Here is a 19,374-nt window from a genome sequence, read left to right as displayed (position 1 = left end):
AGGCGATTGGACTCTCCAACTCCACCTGTCTCTGGGTTTTTGGACTTTTTGTCAGAACGTTCTCAGAGGGTTAGAGTAGGGTCACATATGTCCACAGCCCTTAGCCTTAACACCGGCTCACCACAGGGTTGTGTGTTGAGTCCCCTGCTCTATACTCTCTATACGTATGATTGTACAGCCATTTATTCCAGCAACAAAATCATCAAGTTTGCTGATGACACTACGGTGGTGGGGCTCATTTCAGGAGGGGATGAGTCCGCCTATCGGGACGAGGTGGAGCGGCTTTGTGCTTGGTGTGGAGAGAACAATCTGGCTCTTAATACGACTAAGACCAAGGAACTGGTGGTGGATTACAGGAAAAAAAAGGCGGACATTCAGCCCTTGTATATCAACGGGGAACGGGTGGAGAGGGTGGCGGAATTCAGGTTTTTGGGAGTGACTATCGATCAGGGCATGACTTGGAGCGCAAATACCACTGCTCTGGTGAAGAAGGCCCAGCAGAGAATTTATTTCCTCAGACTTTTAAAGAAGAACAATCTGAGTGAGAGACTGCTGGTGTCCTTCTACCGAGGCTCCATAGAGAGCATTCTCACATACTGTATTTGTGCCTGGTTCTCCAGCTGTACAGCTAGGAAGAGGAAGGTGCTCCAGAAGGTCATAACCACAGCCCAAAGGATTACTGGTCATCCCCTCCCATCTTTGGAAGAACTGTACGGTTCCCGTTGTCTTAGGAAAGCAAACAATATCCTGCAGGATGCATCTCACCCGGGACACAGTCTGTTTGTACTACTGCCTTCTGGCAGGAGATACAGAAACATCAAGTCAAGGACAAATAGACTGAAAAATAGTTTCTATCCAAGAGCTGTGGCCTTCTTAAATGCAGTAACTCGATAGTGTGACCTGGGAGTTTGATGGGTGTGGGTGTGGGTGTGGCTGGAATGTGGTTTGTTTGGTTGTTGTTGTTGTGTTGCTTTTGTTGTTTTTAAGGGATGGCATCCAATTTCGTTGCACTTGTGCAATGTTGCACTTGTGTAATGACAATAAAGAATCTATCTATCTATCTATCTATCTATCTATCTATCTATGCAGCTATCTGATGCAGCATCGCGGCAAATTGCATAATCCTCAGCATATGTACTCGGAAGCAAGTTCCACCTTGCTTCAATGGGATTTAGTCCCTAAAAAGTGTGTTTGAGATTTCACTCTAAGAGTGAGGTTTGAGCCACGAAGCCCCTACCCCACATCCACCCCAATCAATTATTTTTGCCTCAACAACAACTTTTTCAGGGCCCAGTAGGGATTGCAGAGAAAATGTGTGTGAAGCTCTCTGTAGAAGCAGAATTCCTCCTCAGGAATGTAGAAATGAAACCGCGGACACAGTTTTATTACTTTACTCTCTCAGACAATAAAAACTTGATATTGCGGGCTGCTTTGAGTCTATTTAATAGTCATTTTCTAATACGAGGGCCAGCTCTTAAAATACGTTATCAGAGTAGCTCACAGTAAAGTATCGTATGTTGTGAAATAACTGATGCAATAAAATAAGCTAAAAACCGAAATTCACTAAAAGCAGCCGCTTGGATAGCAAATCAGTGTTGTGCTATCAGTGTTTTAAAGCTCAACAAAAGTTTTAAAAGCTGAAAGCCTGTTAAGAAAACAACAGCCAATGCTTTCACTTGGCACCAGAAAGAAATTGGAGTGAGCTGGCAGGCAAGCCGCTGAAAAGGTCCTTTCTCCAGTATTTTAGGTACAGTCTTTAGGTATCAGAACCCTTTTCTGGGTTTCATTGCTAAGGATTCAGAGTGTGGACAAATACCTGTCTGGGTACAGTTGGTGCTTCAGGTAACCTGGTCCTAAGCTGCAAAGGGCTTTAAATGCAAAAGCATTTTGAAATTATTTATTTTTTCCCTATTTTCCCCCAAGTTTAGAACAAATACAATACAACACAACACAAAAAACAAAACATATAAAAAGAAAAACAAACAAACATATAAAATTTATTCCAATTAGAATCCAAATTGATTTCCATTATTATGTGACTTCCTCGAATCCTTCCTAACTGATTTTCATTAAGTCTCATTTTAGCAATTTTACAATATTCACTTTCTAATATAATTAACTAATTCAAATTACCAACTTCCTTTCTTTTCATCATAATCTCAATCCATAGTATTATACAATTCAACATACTTTAATCCTAAACCAATTTAATACTTGCAAGTATTTCCACTTATATTATATTATAATAATTAGCTAGATATTCCTTAAATTTCTTCTAACCTTCTTGATATTTCTCCTCTTTCTGATCGCGGATTCTTCCAGTAAGGTCGGCCATCTCCAAAAAGTCCAACATTTTCATCTGCCAATCTTCCACTGTTGGTATTTCTTGTGATTTCCAATTTTTGACTAATAAAATTCTCGCTGCAGTTGTGGCATACAAAAACAGTCTAACATCTTTTTTGGGTTACAGATAGGTAGCCGTGTTGGTCTGCCATAGTCAAAACAAAAAAAATCCCTTCCAGTAGCACCTTAAAGACCAACTAGGTTAGTTCTTGGTATGAGCTTTCGTGTGCATGCACACTTCAGATCTTTTTTGGGCAATTCCATTCCTATCATCCCAAGTAGAAAGGCTTCTGGTTTCTTAATAAATGTATATTTCAACATTTTTTCCAATTCATTATATATTTTCCCCCAGAAGTCTTTCACTTTTCACTTTTGGACACGTCCACCACATATGGTAAAAGGTGCCTTCTTTTTCTTTACATTTCCAACATAAATGATCACTCTTATGATAGAGCTTTGCTAATTTTACTGGGGTTAAGTACCATCTATACATCATTTTCATAATATCTTCCTTTAACACCGTACATGCAGTAAACTTAACCCCTTTCTTTCACAACCTTTCCCAATCTTCCATCATTATATTATGACCAAAAACTCTTGCTCAATCTATCATCACAGATTTCACTTGTTCATACTTTGTATGCCACTCCAACAATAAATTATACATCCTAGACAAATTTTTGACGTTAGTATCTAACAACTCTGTTTCCAATTTGGTTTTTTCCTTTGCGAAACCATTTTTCTTATCCAACTTAAATACCGTATTTTTCGCTCTATAACACGCACCTGACCATAACACGCACATCGTTTTTAGAGGAGGAAAACAAGGGGAAAAACATTCTGAATGAAACAGTGGATGTATCATTTTTGGGCTTCATGCTGTGGCCACAGACATGTGATCTGATGGTGAATTTGGGGTGACCCAATGCAAAAATCCTGAGAATTCCTGTGGATCCATGCTTTGTAACCACGTTTTTGCACCATTGCAGCCCCAGGCAACAGTGGGTGCGTGATTTTTGGTGCAGGCTGTAGCCATGGACATGCTATGTGATCTGATGGTGAATTTGGGGTGACCCAATGCAAAGATCCTGAGGATCCATGTGGATCCATGCTTTTTAACCACGTTTTTGCACCATTGCAGCCCCAGGCAACAGTGGGTGCGTGATTTTGGGGGCGGGCAGGCTGTAGCCATGGACATGCTATGTGATCTGATGGTGAATTTGGGGTGACCCAATGCAAAGATCCTGAGGATCCATGTGGATCCATGCTTTTTAACCACGTTTTTGCACCATTGCAGCCCCAGGCAACAGTGGGTGCGTGATTTTGGGGGAGGCAGGCTGTAGCCATGGACACGCTATGTGATCTGATGGTGAATTTGGGGTGACCCAATGCAAAGATCCTGAGGATCCATGTGGATCTATGCTTTGTAACCACATTTTAAGTGGGGAGCGAAGGAAAAACAAAGAAGGGACATGAGAGGGGTGTGCAGAGAAGCAGCTGGCTAAGAATGCAGGAGAGGGATTTAAAGGGAGGGAGGAAAGAAAGGCAAAAGTTTTCCCCCACCCAAGCCAGCCATCTCTCTCTCTCTCTCTCTCTCTCTCTCTCTCTCTCCCTCCCTCCCCCTCCCTCTCTCCCTCCCTCCCTCCCCCCTCTCTCTCTCCCTCCCCCCTCTCTCTCCCTCTCCCCCAGCAGCACCGGAGCTGCTTGCCTGGAGGGGCTTTCCCTGGTCTTTGTTCTGTTTCAGCAAACACAGCAACGAAACAGAGGAGGGTGGGCAGTAAGACCCTGAGGCAGAATGCAGGAAAGCAGCCGCTTCCTCTTTTCAGTTTTCCCTTCTCCGTGAAGCGCCGCGATTTCATTTTTGCCTGATTTTTCGGCTCCAGGGACCACACATTCGCTCTATAACACGCACAGACATTTCCCCTTCCTTTTTAGGAGAAAAAATCTGCGTGTTATAGAGGGAAAAATACGGTAATTCATTAATCTGGTAATATTGAAGCCAATCCACTTTGTGTTTAACTTGATCAAAAAAGCATTTGGAATTTAGCCTGGAAAGCTCTGTTTTGGTTCTACAGCAGGGATAGCCAGCAGGGGCACTTCTGTTGTGGATAACAAGTCCCTCCAGCCCCAGCCATTATGGTCTTTGGCCAGGTATGGTAGGAGTTGTATTCTCCAACAACTGGAAGGCGCTGCTTTGATTCCCCCTGTTGTGCAGCAATTGCATGTGTTTATTGTTCTTGATATCATTATTAGTATTTGAATTTATATACCGCCCTATACCCGGAGGGTTCAGGGCAGTTCACAGAACAAAATCAAAACATAAACCCACAAAATATATAATCAAAATAAAAACAACCCACTAACACCCCCCCAAAAAGCCCCACCACCAAAAGGGCATTGGATGTCAGTCAAATCAACCCAAGACCTGGTTAAAAAGGAATGTTTTTGCCTGGCACCTAAAGGTGTATAATGAAGGCACCAGTCGAACTTCCCTGGGGAGAGCATTCCACAGACGGGGAGCCACTGCAGAGAAGGCCCCGTTCTCGTGTTGCCACCCTCCTCTAAGAGGTGGCACACAAAGAAGGGCCTCAGAAGATGATCTCAGGGTCCGCATAGGTTCATATGGAAAGAGGTATTGTGAGATAAAGGAGGAGATGGGTGATAGAAGTATACATAGTGTGTAGAAAATGATCAGAAAGAGGGTTTTCTTCCTCTCTCATAGTACTAGAATCCCGGGGCCATCTAATGAGGTAATAATAATAATAATTTTGATCAGGCATCACTCTTTATGCTGTGAAGTTATTATTTTGATTTTGAGTCCTGAAATCTTGCTTTCTTAAAATTCTTTGGTGTATTTCTTAACAAAACTATTTGTTTCTGAGAAACACTTTCCTGATATGTAGCAGTCCCCACCTTCCCACTTCCTTGCAATCCTTCATTTTGTCATCCATGATGCACAATAGCCATGATTAGAGGGGAACTTGTGACTGACAATCCCATTAAACAGCTATGCCTTTACACCTATTAGTATCGGCTTTTGTGACAGCACTAGAGTTACTAGCACCAATAGAACCCGAAAGAAAAAAAAAAGGGGGGGGGGAATGCCTCTGGTTAGTACTTGGCTGTGTGTAGAAATGCACAATTAATCCAATTTAGAACATTGTAAACGATATCACGGCCAAAAATTTAAATGCATGCTTAACTTGAAGCAATGATTGTTAATCTCACCCTCGTTGATAATTTAACCCAAGTGTTGGATTACTTTGCTGCTTCTCTTTTGTATTGCTACTCCGAATTGAGAGATGAAGCTTATTTTGATGGCGTGGTTTCAAGTGCTTGCCTTGGCAGAAGGTAGTGGGAAAGAATGAACCACTTTGAATTTATCTGAATGGGAACAGCAGATGCTGCAATCACTCAGGCCTGGAATATACAGATCATAAATACAAAGGTTTTGCTCGTGTATGGAATCGTGCACAGTTGGTTTCTGGAATAAATCTTAGACCAAGAGTGTTCATTTCATCCCAGTGCAGTGGAACTTGCCGCCAGACTGCCGCTTCTTGCAGCCCAAGGAACATCTTGCAGCTCGCTCCAATTCCTGTGTTAACTCTGTTTATGAAGGAGTTGATGCTGGAATGGGAAGTAGCTGCAAGCTGGACTCCTCCTGTGTATTTTGGGTCTTCTCTCATTACCTTGCTACGCAGGTTAGGTGCAAAACAGCTTCCATGCCTACACTTGCAGGCTGAGTATGAGAGCTGAGAGCTGTTCTGTGCATTGGTCAAAATGGAGGTGGCAGAGTTTTACACTGTACCACTTTAGCCTGCCAGTTTGGGGACGGGTGGATTGCACTTTTCACTTCTCTTCCTGTATATTGTAAACGAGCATATCAGAAAGAAAATAAAGCTTTCACATAGCATTCTCCCTGGTGTGCTAATTTTACCGCATGCCTTGTTATGCAGGAAAGCATTCATTCTGAACTGCTTCTTTATATTGTCAGGTATCTACCAAAGATGGGACGCGGGTGGCGCTGTGGGTTAAACCACAGAGCCTAGGACTTGCCGATCAGAAGGTTGGCGGTTCGAATCCCCGTGACGGGGTGAGCTCCCGTTGTTCGATCCTTGCTCCTGCCAACCTAGCAGTTCTAAAGCACGTCAAAGTGCAAGTAGATAAATAGGTACCGCTCTGGTAAATGGCATTTCCGTGCGCTGCTCTGGTTCGCCAGAAGCAGCTTAGTCATGCTGGCCACATGACCCGGAAGCTGTACGCTGGCTCCCTCAGTCAATAAAGTGAGATGAGTTCCACAACCCCAGAGTTGGCCACGACTGGACCGAATGGTCAGGGGTCCCTTTACCTTTACCTTTATCTACCAAAGATGTATCATTTTAGGCTCTTATGCATCTCTTGCCTATCTGTTGTTGGTTACCATTGCCCTCTACATTCTATTTAAATGCTGACAGTGGTAAAGTTTATAAACTCCTTGGGGCTAGCCTTTTTTCCCATTGTTAGTCCATTTATTTGCTTGCTTGTTTGCCCCAGTCAATCCGGGCGGCTTTCAACAAACTAAAACATCAAATGCAGTAAAACATCAAACTTTAAAAACTTCCCTGCCTTCAGATATCTTCTAAAAGTCAGATAGTTGTTTATTCCCTTGACATCTGATGGGAGGGTGTTCCACAAGGTGGGTGCAACTACTGAGAAGGCCCTCTGCCAGGTTCCCTGTAACTTCACTTCTCACAGTGAGGGAACCGCCAGAAGGCCCTCAGAGCTGGACCCAAGTGTCCAGGCCAAACTACTGTGTCATATACACTGGTGGTACTATATTGGACCCCTTACAGATCGACAGCTTTCAGGAAAATGTCACAAAGATAAAATTAACATATCCACCCCCCTTCAAGTTCTAGTCCCAGATCAAATTGACACACAATCTCTCTCTTTTTTTTTTTTGCCAAAAGTTAAAGATGCAATTCTTTTAATTGGGTCCTCTGCTCCTAAGTATCTGTGTTTTATTACCAAAGTATTGCATGCTTTTCCAGAGAAAAATTATTTCCAGTATGGAGATCTATTGTATTGGAACACCTGCTATTGTGACAGACCCCACCCTACCCATTCATAAAACAGTATGTGATTGTATAACAAGACTGCTGTTTCCCTTAGTTTTGCCAGTGACCTTTATTGTTGACAGCAGGCAAGACTGAAAAATTGATGCCGACAGGTTGAATATTGCCTTTCCTCTTTTGATCTGGCAGAACTCCTAAATTGTTAGGAAATAAAACTTGACAATTTGTGTTATTAATTGGCGAGCAATCCAACCATATTATGACCAACTTCAGTCTAATGCTGCTAATCAATTGACTTTTGTTATGGTCTAAAGACAGATCGGTTTTTATATGCTAATTGAAATAATGCCATTGTTGGAGCAGTGCAGAAATCAGAGCTTTTTGAATCTCTGCCTTTGCAAAGTCTTTTTTTTTTTTAAAGACTATTTACTTGTTGAATTAAGACACAGTTCAGAAGATTTCATTTCCCCATATGGCGTCATTGGCATAGCTATAATAGAAGCATAAAGAAGAAGTAACCAGTTGGGATATTGTTAAGTCTAGGAGATTTACTAAATGCCTGTTGCCCTGGTAGGAGTTCTGTCCATGTGAAACAGCTGTTTTGTGCCTGCATCCTCACACTGGCTCCATCTCAAGAGGCAAGTGTGGATTAGCAGCCCATCCACCCTCCAAATGCAGAAGTTGCTGTTGATATGCTTCCGTGGTGGGCAAACTAAATCTGTACTCATAAGCAGACAGGGTATGCAAATTGAAACCCACCACACTGTGCTCATAAGCCAGAGTCAGGTCACACCAGCACAGAACCTATGAGTCCTCCATCGCTCTGTTCCTGTGAACCTGTTTCATATGCTGATGTCTCTGTCACTGTGCATGTCATTAATTGTACATCAACATGTTCTGCATGAGGGTTTCTAGATTTGCTTCCTAGCACAGGTAGGAGCAACACAACAGACACCATCTCATCTTCTCTGGCTCTGGTTGTTTATACCAGGGATGGTGAACCTGTGGCCTGCCTGAAGTTGTTGGGCAACTGCTCTCATAAAAGGCCACAGTTAGTGGCCTTTTAGGCTTCCTCCATGTGAATAGGACTTCACTTTTTGAATAATAAGAATTATATGTCACCGGCGGGGGTAGCAGCAGGATATTAGAGACATAGCTGTCAACCGTCCCTTATTTGGCGGGAAAGTCCCTTATCCCAGCTCTGTGTCCCACTGCGGTCCCTTATTGATGATGTCCCTTAAATTTCCTGGGTTTCAAAGGAAGCAGCTCCTCTCCCTCCCTTCCTGCCAGCCAGGGAGGAGGGAGGCTCCAACTGTGTTGCTTAGCTGCATTGCTCACCCAGTAAAGAGTCTAAGAACGACTGGGGGATGGAGCTTGCATGCCTTGTGCCGATCAAATTGGCCGCGTTACCTGGGGACTCGCCTTTGCTCAGCGCTTCCCAGCGGAGAGGTGACGGTGGTTTTCCTTGCTGCATCCCCTTTGCTGGGTTGCTGTGCTGTGGGAACCACTGCTTGAGGCTTCGTTTGGCTTGACTAAAATCCCTTAATTTTGGCTGCTGATCCCTTATTTTTGAGGCTGCTGATCCCTTATTTTCAAATTTGTAAGTTGACAGCTATGATTAGAGATGCTTAGGTGGAGCATGGCCCCCAAAAGGTTGGGAAACCACTGTTCTAGAGGGCCACACATTCCCATCCTTGCTATTAATAAACAAATAGAGAGGGACAGGGTTACCTGTGGAATGCCCCCAAGTGATTGATCTTCAGCTATGTTCTAACAGCCTCACTGACTTGAGTCAGTATAACCTTGTAGTGTGGGTGTCTATGGATGTTAAAACTGTCTGTACAGTGGTACCTCGGGTTAAGAACTTAATTAGTTCTGGAGGCCCGTTCTTAACCTGAAACTGTTCTTAACCTGAGACACCACTTTAGCTAATGGGGGCTGCCGCCGCCACACAATTTCTGTTCTCATCCTGAAGCAAAGTTCTTAACCCGAGGTACTATTTCTGGGTTAGGTCTGTAACCTGAAGCGTCTGTAATCTGAAGCATCTGTAACCTGAGGTACCACTGTAGTTTAGACAGCTTGGGTGTTATCTGCCCATTCGACCCCAGAGTCACAACTTCCATAAAGTAGGAATGATTCTGAAAAAGTCAGAAATGATGTGCTCGTAGCTCTCTTTAAACTTTGCAGCAACAAAAAGCATTTCTACTATGGTAAAGAAATCCCATGCATAAACTTGAGTTTTGTTCAGTCACACGTGTAATCAGGTAGTGTATGGGAAAGCGTACAGTGTGCATACAGACTACGGGCTGCCCAAAGGATCAGTCTGAGGAGTGAAAAGCAATAAGAAGCGACGTGAATGAATCTCTGAATGCTGAAGGTTCCTGTGAAAGTAACAAATAGTGAAACTCTGTGGCTCTTGGCTATATTTAAAATATCTCCCTTGATTTTGAAGAAGTGTCTTTAAATATGACTTCGGTGCAACCACAAAGCCGTGCACACACACACACATACACACACACACACACACATGAATTCTGTCCTATGTTCAACAGCAAGCTCTCATTTTCTTGGGTGCTAATCCTTATGTAACCCAAAATGGGCACGATCCACACCTGCGAGAGATGACAGCAAGTGTGTGGAGCTCCAATGTTTGCAGAACTAATAAAAACATTTTAAGACAAAAAAAGGTGATCTGAGCATGCTCAGTAGGCTGACTCTTTGAAGGGGAGCCTGCGGGAACGGGGAACGAAATGGCTGGCGGGAAACCCTGACCAGCAACATTTTGTTGCAGACCTCACCTAAAAACAGAGCTCTGAATTCAGTTCTTTATTTAAGATGAACACAAATGGCATGTCTTGTTTTATTGGATTACTAGTAGTTCTGAATCATTTGCTTCAAAATGAAGGTTGTGTTTCTCCCCCCACTGCCACTGCCCTTCTGCCTTGGCACATTTAGGTGGGCATTTATTTGGGCACAGCAGTATGGAGATGTTTTGGGGAATGGTAATTCCATGCTCCCCCCTATCTTGTCTTCAGCCTGTCCTGTCTACTGGGTCGAGGAACGCAGCTGTCCTGAGCTCATTATGTTTTATTATGGTGTCTTATGACAGACATCTCCTATCTGTGTTTTGCTTGCTGCAATTCATTGTGAGGTTCTTTGGATATTCATTATTTTGTTCTATGATGCTGGCCATAACATTTCTTGAACATTTCTAGGCAGTATGGAAAGAATATCAATTGTTCGGCATATAAATAAATAAATTGTGCTCCTGGCAATAATAAAAAAAGAAGAAGTTGCAGCTGTTTTCAGTTGTTTAATAATTCCTAATATTTATTATTTTTTTATCCATAGGCTGCTTTGTATCGCCTGAGTGGAGATTGGAATCCTTTACACATTGAACCTGGTTTTGCTGCCCTTGGAGGTAAGTTTGAAGGGACTCTCTTTTGCTTTATTTTATTGACAGGAGTCACAAATGCCTTTTCAGCTTTTTCAGCAATATTCTTTTTTTTAAAAAAAATTGCATTTAAGGTTTGAGAATTGACAACTGCTATCCTGAAATAAAAAAAAATAACCAAATGTTGAATTTTCAGCTGGTAACTGGTATTTTTGAAGTATAGGTGGCTTTCCCATACAGTGGTGCCTCGCAAGACGAAATTAATCCGTTCCGTGAGGCTCTTCGTATAGCGGTTTTTTCGTCTTGCGAAGCAAGCCCATTGACGGATTAGCGGATTAGCGCTATTAGCGGTTTAGCGGCTTTTAGCGATCAGCTGTTAAGCGGCTTATCAGCGGATCAGCTGATTAGCGGCTTAGGAAAAGGGGGGGGGAGGGGAAAAACCCCGCAGGAACTCGCAAGACATTTTCGTCTTGCGAAGCAAGCCCATTCGGAAATTCGTTTTGCGAAGTGCCTCCAAAACAGAAAACCCTTTCGTCTAGCAGGTTTTCCGTCTTGCGAGGCGTTCGTCTTGCGGGGCACCACTGTAATTTTGAGTTCTAAACCAATTATTTCATTCTACCACTTTCCAGGTGGCAAGATTGCAAGTTGTAGTTATCTTTTCCTGCCTTTCATGTAGCTTACCTCGGAACCTTGCTCCCATGAGGAATATATAAACCAAAATTCAGATAGCTACTCTTAGGCACTGAGCGTGTCTGCTGCATTTTATTTTGTATTTTTAGCTTTTTATTTGAATAGCAATGGGGCATCAGAAACAGTTTAGGGGGTGTTCACACATTACATTCAGCAAGTATGCAATCTGTGTACAAAACAGTTGAGCTGCAAACCTGTACAAGTATTCACATCTAACGTTCCAAAAGTAAAGAATCTTTGTTCATGTGTACTCAAGAACCGAGCTGTACCCATCAGCAAGCACACACTCTTTCACATGTACATGGGTGAAGGCAGCTTTTATCAGTGTCACACGTGAACGAAGCTTTTCAAATGGGGTTTTCTATAAAGCATGGCAAGAAATAGAAGTCCAAAGTCTGCTTGAGTATACTGAAATATCCTGTGTGGCAGAAATTGACCCCTCTGTGCCTTGTCTGTCCACTATATGGAGAGCTGCCAATATAGCACACATAATTACAATGAATGTAAACATAAAACTAACTGTGTGCTGGCAGGCTGTATGTTCTTGGTTTCTTGCTGTAGATCTTTTTCATACTTCTGTTGAAATTTCCTATCGATTTCAAAATAAATAAATACGGCAGTGCTCAAAGAGAAAGCTGTAAGAATGTTTCAGATTTATAGGAGCTGGTATCATGTTTTGATAATTCAAAACAATAAAGCATCTTGTGGCCTGTTAAAAACAAAACAAGAATGTTATGAATTGATGAGGTGGACTGTGGTCCGTGAAAATTGATGCCAAAATAGATTTGTTAGTTTTAAAGGGGCCACATGATGCACTGCTGCTTTTACTACACTTCTGGAAAAGGATTTAATTTGAAAGCAATTGCATATGGTTCCCTCACTTTGCTATATATAGGTGCACACAGATTGAGCAAAAGGTTAATTCTTCCCAGCTATTTGTGACCCATCATTATGGGTACCTCAGATTCCATTCTATCCATATTTGTTCTTTTCCCTCTTTTCTTTGCTTGCACACCTCCCTTTATCTGAAGATCACATTTGTATTCCACCTTGATGTTGTAAAAGCACCAAACGCAGCTGTTCATGATAAACAAAACATATAACCCAATCCAATAACAAAACTAAACAAATTTTGAAAACCGACTAAAACTGCAGAAATAGCAGCGCTAATGAAATCAACCATCAAGCACCTAAAACACTGGGGAATTCAACATTTTACTCAGTGCCAAAAATGCTGCAAAACTTCTGCCATTCAGGACTTACTGGGAACACTGTTCCATTAATGGGAAGTTACTAGACACCTACTGTCTGTCTGTCTCAATCTCTCACACACATAGGCTGCCATATAACTACAGTGGTACCTCAGGTTACGAACTTAATTCATTCCAGAGGTCTGTTCTTAACCTGAAACTGTTCTTAACCACTTTAGCTAATGGGCCTCCTGCTGCCGCCGCGCTGCCGGCGTGCGATTTCTGTTCTCATCCTGGGGCAAAGTCCTTAACCCGAGGTACTACTTCCGGTTTAGCGGAGTTTGTAATCCAAGTAATAATAATAATTTAATATTTATACCCCGCCCATCTGGCTAGGTTTCCCCAGCCACTCTGAGCGGCTCCCAACAGAATATTAAAAACACGATAAAACATCAAATATTAAAAACTTACCAATACAATGTTGCCTTCAGATATCTTCTAAAAGTCAGTTGTATTTCCTTGACATCTGGTGGGAGGGCGTTCCACAGGGCTGGCACCACTGCCGAGAAAGCCCCCTGCCTGGTTCCCTGTAACCTCACTTTTTGCAGGGAATTGAGGGAATTGCCAGAAGTGACCTCAGAGCCGAACTTCAGTGTCTGGGCTGAACGATGGCGGTGGAGACGCTCCTTTAGGTATACTGAGCCGAGGCTGTATATATGGGGAAATCAAGGAAAAGATCTTACAGGCTGATCTGTAAGGAAAAGGCAAACGTCAGATGCTAAGAGCAAAATCATCATTTTTGCATTGTATCTAGAATCAAACCGTGAGCCAGTGAATATCTTTACTCCCTAGCCAAATAGCCCCTTCTTAATAATTGGTTTGCCTTTTTCAAAAAATGAGGTGAAATGTCTCCAGGCTTTATAAAGGTTATAAGAGGATATGATACTGCAGACATTTTATCTGAGCATCTCTGCTTATCCCATTTTTGGTTAACATCCTCTTCAGGTGTTACTGGCTTGGAGAGGCCACAGGAGTAGAACGGGACATTGGAGCCACAAATTTAGCCTCGCCTTCAAAGTTGTGCAAATTCTTCTACTCTCTTGCATGGTGAAGATGAAGTTCTGCAGTGGCCTTTTCTATCTGGAGGCAACTGAGAGCCCTGGAATATTGGGGTTTCCTCATCATGAGAGTGGCTGGTAGAGTCATGTGACCTCTGGGGCAACCCCTCCCACAATGCATCTGTATTGCCTCTCCAAGCCACTAATTCCTGAAAAGTCCTTTAGCAGAGTATGAGTTAAATGCTGATGATCCTTGGAGCACATTTCTAAATGTAGACATGTTGTGTAAGAAATGCAACACTTTATTTGTATTCTCTTAATAGGATTTCAGAAGCCCATATTGCATGGACTTTGTTCTTTCGGATTTGCTGCCAGGCATGTTTTGAAACACTTTGCAAATAACGATGTGACCAAGTTCAAGGCAATTAAGGTCTGTTAATGCTTCTCCTGGGATATTTTGTGTTCATTGCAAGATGAAGACAAGATTTCTTAATTGCACTTAAGATGCAGACATAAAATACGATTCTTTGTGTCACGTTGACACGATTTGATGTTACCTTACGTGTTTTACATACACTGTACGTTTTTGTTTGCTATTAATGTACATTAGAAACGCCTCAATTATACTTTCCTTTTTCTCGTTCTATTTATCTGCAGTAAGTATTTGTCATTTTTCAGCCACAAAGTTTTCGAAGCAATTTACATAATATGACACAATTTGCGTAGTGGCTTACAAACCTATTTTAGAGAAGTTGTTTACAGTTCCATTGGGGCAGGCTTGCATTTCTTGATGCTGCCCTTAAAATAAGGGGAATAGGCTCCTGCAGCTCTTTCCACAGTCTTAATGGTCTTTAGAGGATGGGGTTTGTCAACTTCGGTGGCAGTGCTTAAGCTGAGTAATCCAAACTTCATCTTTCCACAAGCAAACACTTAAAGTGAACGTGAGGGATAACAACAATAACAGCCATAGCAAAGTGTTTTTAATATTTCATAGAATTCCTCCCCCATCCCTGTTAAAGTATACCTATCTTTTCCTTGTGTTAGGTGCGGTTTGCAAAACCAGTTTACCCGGGACAAACTTTGCAAACAGAGATGTGGAAGGAAGGAAACAGGATTCATCTTCAGACCAAGGTCAGTAGGGTGAAACCAAGATTTGTGGCAGTTAAAACAAAACAAAACAGTACCCTAGAATGGATCTCTTCCTGTGCGCATAAATCCCATTCATTTCAGTCCGGACACTGAGGTTCAGCTCTGAGGGCCTTCTGGCGGTTCCCTTCCTGTGAGAAGCTAAAGGGAACCAGGCAGAGGGCCTTCTCAGTAGTGGAACACCCTCTCATCTGATGTCAAGGAAATAAACAACTATCTGACTTTTAGAAGACATCTGAAGGCAGCCTTATTTAGGGAAGTTTTTAATGTTTGATGTTTTATTGTATTTTTAATATTCTCTTGGGAGCCACCCAAAGTGGCTGGGGAAACCCAGCCAGATGGGCGGGGTATAAATATCATCATCATCATCATCATCTTGTCCTTTACCTCAGGGAGCAAAGGGTCTTGGGCCGACTAGGGAAACCAGGTGTATTTATGGCTAATGATCGAGTCTGCAGATGACAAGGATAATATTGGACTCAGGAGTCTTTGGAAGTGGAGTCGGTGTAATTTACCATTTATAGTGTCTGCCAAGACCCATGTTCCAATCTCCACTCAGCCATGAAGCTCACCCAATGACCTTGGGCCAGCCATCTTCTCTCAGTGTAACCTACCTCACAAGGTTGTTGTGACAGAGAGACAGAAACCTTGTATGCCACCTCATACTCCTTGCAGGAAATACATGCAGTCATAAATTGGGTGTGGAAGTGGGAAATTAGTTCTATACTAAAGTCTGGGAACAAGCGCAGGTAAGGGCTAGGAGCATAAGAAGCTACATCTATCAGGTTGGACTGTTTGTGAGAGCCAGTGTGGTGTAGTGGTTAAGAGCGGTAGACTCGTAATCTGGTGAACCGGGTTCGTGTCCCCGCTCCTCCACATGCAGCTGTTGGGTGACCTTGGGCTAGTCACACTTCTCTGAAGTCTCTCAGCCCCACTCACCTCACAGAGTGTTTGTTGTGGGGGAGGAAGGGAAAGGAGAATGTTAGCCGCTTTGAGACTCCTTCGGGTAGTGATAAAGCGGGATATCAAATCCAAACTCCTCTTCTTCTTCTTCTTTTACCTAGTCTGGTATTATCTCATCTGCCAGCATCTCTCCAAGGTCCCAGGTGGAGGTCTTTCCTATCATCTGCAACCTGTTCCTTTTAAACTAAAGATCCCAGGCATTCAACCTGGGACCTTCTCAATGCAAGTGTTGTGCTTGGCCCCTGGGCCACAGTCCATCACTTGTCCTCACAGGACTTCTGAATAGCTACTCCACTTCCTTTGCCCCCGATATTTTTTTTCTTGTCAAAAACAAGGTTGAGGGTTCTGGAAAGCAGCATTAGAATAGCTGTTCAAAACCTCAGTTCAATTTGCTCAATCTCTTCCAGCCCACATGCATACTGCTATTTTTTAAGACAAACTTTGTTGGCATCTTTGAAAATGCATGTAAAGAGAGTTTTTGATAATGCTGTTGACCTTGAGTCTCTTGGCATCTCTTCCCCAGTCTTTGTGGTTCTATAATCTGTTTTTGGAAATCATTTTTCGTTCCCTTAATTTCAGAAAAGGCCCAGAGTGGTAGATAAACTGAAAAAGGCGATTGCCCCTGAGCTTTAAAAGTAAATAAAGATGTAAAAAAGCACCAAACAACATTTTCTTTCTTCCTATCCTTTTTTTTTAATAGAGCCAATTAAATAGCAGCAGCTTGTTAAACACTGGCAGCTTGCCTTCAATGTTTATTCATACACTGTATGTTTGGCTAAAACATGCAGCCCTTTCATCGACAAGTCTGTATTTAATATTTGAAATGATTGGACCTGATTATTTCCTCTCTGCTCTTGTGGCTTTTTAACCCACCAGAACATTGTCACTGATTGTTCTTAGGTTTTCTTTCATTAAGCCATACTTGATTTTATGAAAGGATTCAAGCAAAATGGTTCTGGCTTTAGGATAGTTTGCTTAATTATTTCAACCCTTCCTTTCCTTTGCTAGATTTGACCTGTGCAATTTAAGATGCAAAGAAGATCTTTAAATTGTTCTAATATAGCTATTGTTCTGTTTATAATTTTTATGTTCAGACTTTTCAAACACGCACTGGTGCTGTAGAAATTGCTTATATTTGATATATATTTTTTCCAGGTCAAAGAGACAGGGGAGGTTGCAATTGGAGGAGCATATGTCGATCTCACCTCATCCTCTGAACAGCCTTCAGCTAAGGTAGGGAAAGTGCGAAGGTGTGAGTCATTGCTTTGTATGATGAATTCAAGAACAGTTTATATGCTACACTGAATAATGAAAATGAGTTGGATAGAAATCTAGTCACGCTTAGAGTAGACACATTAAAACTGATGGGACTTAAGTTAGTCATGAAAATGGTAATAATAGCAGCAAACCTTTGCATTATGACCCAAATCCTCCACCCTCCCAGAAAACAGTTTCTGTGACGTATTTAACTCCAGCCATTTTGCATTCATTTGTTTAATTTTGCATAAATCCTGTCTTTGCAAGTCATCAGGAGAGGAATTTGGTTTATACAAACCACTGAGGTCACTCTCCCTAACCTGACCTCTAAAGATAGTGCTCCTCAGCTATCCCCTGTAGACCTATCAGTTTGCAGAAGACATTGCCGCCACAGATGTTCAATTCCATATTTCTAGTCATCAGGGCTAGCAACACGGCTTCTGTTGTAAACGAAAGCAGAGGATTCTCATGTAAACCCAGTAGCATTAGACTCCCGTGCACTTGTTTAATTGATTGGTTGGATGGGAGGATGTTTGAGTTGGAAGGTTTGAGTGTTTGCATGGAAGTAACTAAAATATCATCTCAGCCCTTGTATACCCAGCTGTGTTCTGCAGAAGAAGGCATCTTGCCAGTACCATTTCATTAGGAGTTTGATTCTACATGATGTAGAAATTGGGCCTATTAGCATTTTGGCAGGGGGGAATTGGCGCTTTTAAGTGTCTACCCTTTTGAATGCCCTCCTGTTACCTATTATTATTATTATTATTATTATTATTATTATTATTATTTTATTTATTACATTTGTGCAGTGCTTCATACAAAAATATATCAAAGCGGCTTACACAGGAGCTGTCTTTCCTATCTTTTCAGCCTTCCTTTTCCCAACCAGCCATTTAAGTGGAGGTTTTTTTTATCCCAGTATGTTTCTGCTTAAGACTGAACTTGTGATTCTGTTTACATGTGCTTTTTACCATTGATGTTTTTGTTGCTGAATTGCTTGGAGATGTTTTGTGAATAGTGGTTTATAAATGGAATCACTTTGCATAGCTTAGCTGAATAAAGGCTTTAATTGTAGTAACACGTGGCTGTGAAGTATTTCTACCAGGAAATACTGCTAGAGCAGTTTCCATAATCTTTCATTATGTGTTAGTTTTATGATGTTAGCTGCCGTGAGCCCGGCTCCGGCCGGGGAGGGCGGGGTACAAAAAATTATTATTATTATTATTATTATTATTATTATTATTATTATTATCATCCTCATCATCATCATCATCATCTAGAAATCTGTCACTTGCTCCTTAAACCCTTCGACCTTTGTATCAAAAAGAGTAGGAGCATATTGAGCTCGTTTTTGAGATGGGGAACACGCTACCTGGGGCCTATAACACCACAGATAAGGGCCACAACATATCCTGTAAAGAAGGAAGCTAGAATTCTCTCTATCTGTGCGGTGATGAGTCACAGGATATGGGTTTGGGTGTGAAATACCTCAATGGCCATATCTCTTTGTATACATTAGGTAGCAGGACTCAAGAGTGACCTTGTGTTTGAAGAAATTGGTCGTCGCATCAAAGAGCTTGGCAGTGAGCTGGTGAAGAAAGTAAATGCCATATTTCAGTGGAACATCACTAAGGATGGAAAGACTGCAGTGCAGTGGAGTAAGTCGCAAGTTTAATTAATTTACGGAATGCCTTATTGCGTCGCCTAATGAAGCGAGAAACCTTATGTGGTTCTAAGCCCTGCTAGATGAAAGGAAGATGGCAGCCAAGGAAGCTTCGCTTTCTAATAAAGTGAAGGTGTATTTTATTACAGTAGGGCTTGTGGCATCGAAAACAAGACTTTAGCATCTTGTCACCTTAGAGCTGGTGTGCAATGAGGTTGCTATGCAAAGAGTTGAAGTTCTAGTTCAGATATATCACAAAAGGACACTATCCCTCAGTGACGATATTTACACAGGGGGTCATGCTGCATCAGTTTGTTGCAAAAGTTACAGTGGTGATGTGTGTAGTTTTGACAGTCAAAAGCACTATAGACATTCTGAAAATTCTCATTTATTTTCCCCCTCCTCCTCTCTTCTGTGGATAATGTTTTCCTTTTCATATTTGTCACTGTAAGACATCGTCTTATTTCCCCGTTTGCAAGCAGACGTAATCTACAAAGCAGTTGGACATGGAAACAATAGATAATACTTTCTGTTTTGAGTAAGACACATCCATGTCTACAGAAATATTCATTTAAGGCTCCACTGGTCTTCATCTCGGGTTTGGAAACTGAATCCT

General features: G+C 42.0%; 1 protein-coding gene and 1 long non-coding RNA gene across 2 annotated transcripts in view; one reads left to right on the top strand and one right to left on the bottom strand.

Moving 5' to 3' along the window:
* The window catches only part of HSD17B4 (hydroxysteroid 17-beta dehydrogenase 4), a 78,538-nt gene that overhangs the window by 46,329 nt on the left and 12,835 nt on the right, over nucleotides 1–19,374 (top strand). Inside the window, exons 18-22 of the mRNA XM_083702311.1 lie at nucleotides 10,749–10,818; nucleotides 14,053–14,159; nucleotides 14,774–14,860; nucleotides 16,994–17,071; nucleotides 18,615–18,753. Coding sequence (XP_083558437.1) covers nucleotides 10,749–10,818; nucleotides 14,053–14,159; nucleotides 14,774–14,860; nucleotides 16,994–17,071; nucleotides 18,615–18,753 — 481 coding nt within the window. The remainder of the gene's footprint in view (nucleotides 1–10,748; nucleotides 10,819–14,052; nucleotides 14,160–14,773; nucleotides 14,861–16,993; nucleotides 17,072–18,614; nucleotides 18,754–19,374) is intronic.
* LOC310827006 overlaps nucleotides 1–19,374 on the bottom strand; it is a 104,862-nt gene that overhangs the window by 72,654 nt on the left and 12,834 nt on the right. The window lies entirely within an intron of this gene.

This window comes from Podarcis gaigeae (assembly GCF_964106915.1).
Source record: "Podarcis gaigeae genome assembly, chromosome: 11".
Taxonomy (NCBI): domain Eukaryota; kingdom Metazoa; phylum Chordata; class Lepidosauria; order Squamata; family Lacertidae; genus Podarcis; species Podarcis gaigeae.
Note: the sequence above shows the minus strand (reverse complement) of the source record. Positions and strands in the feature narration are given on the sequence as shown.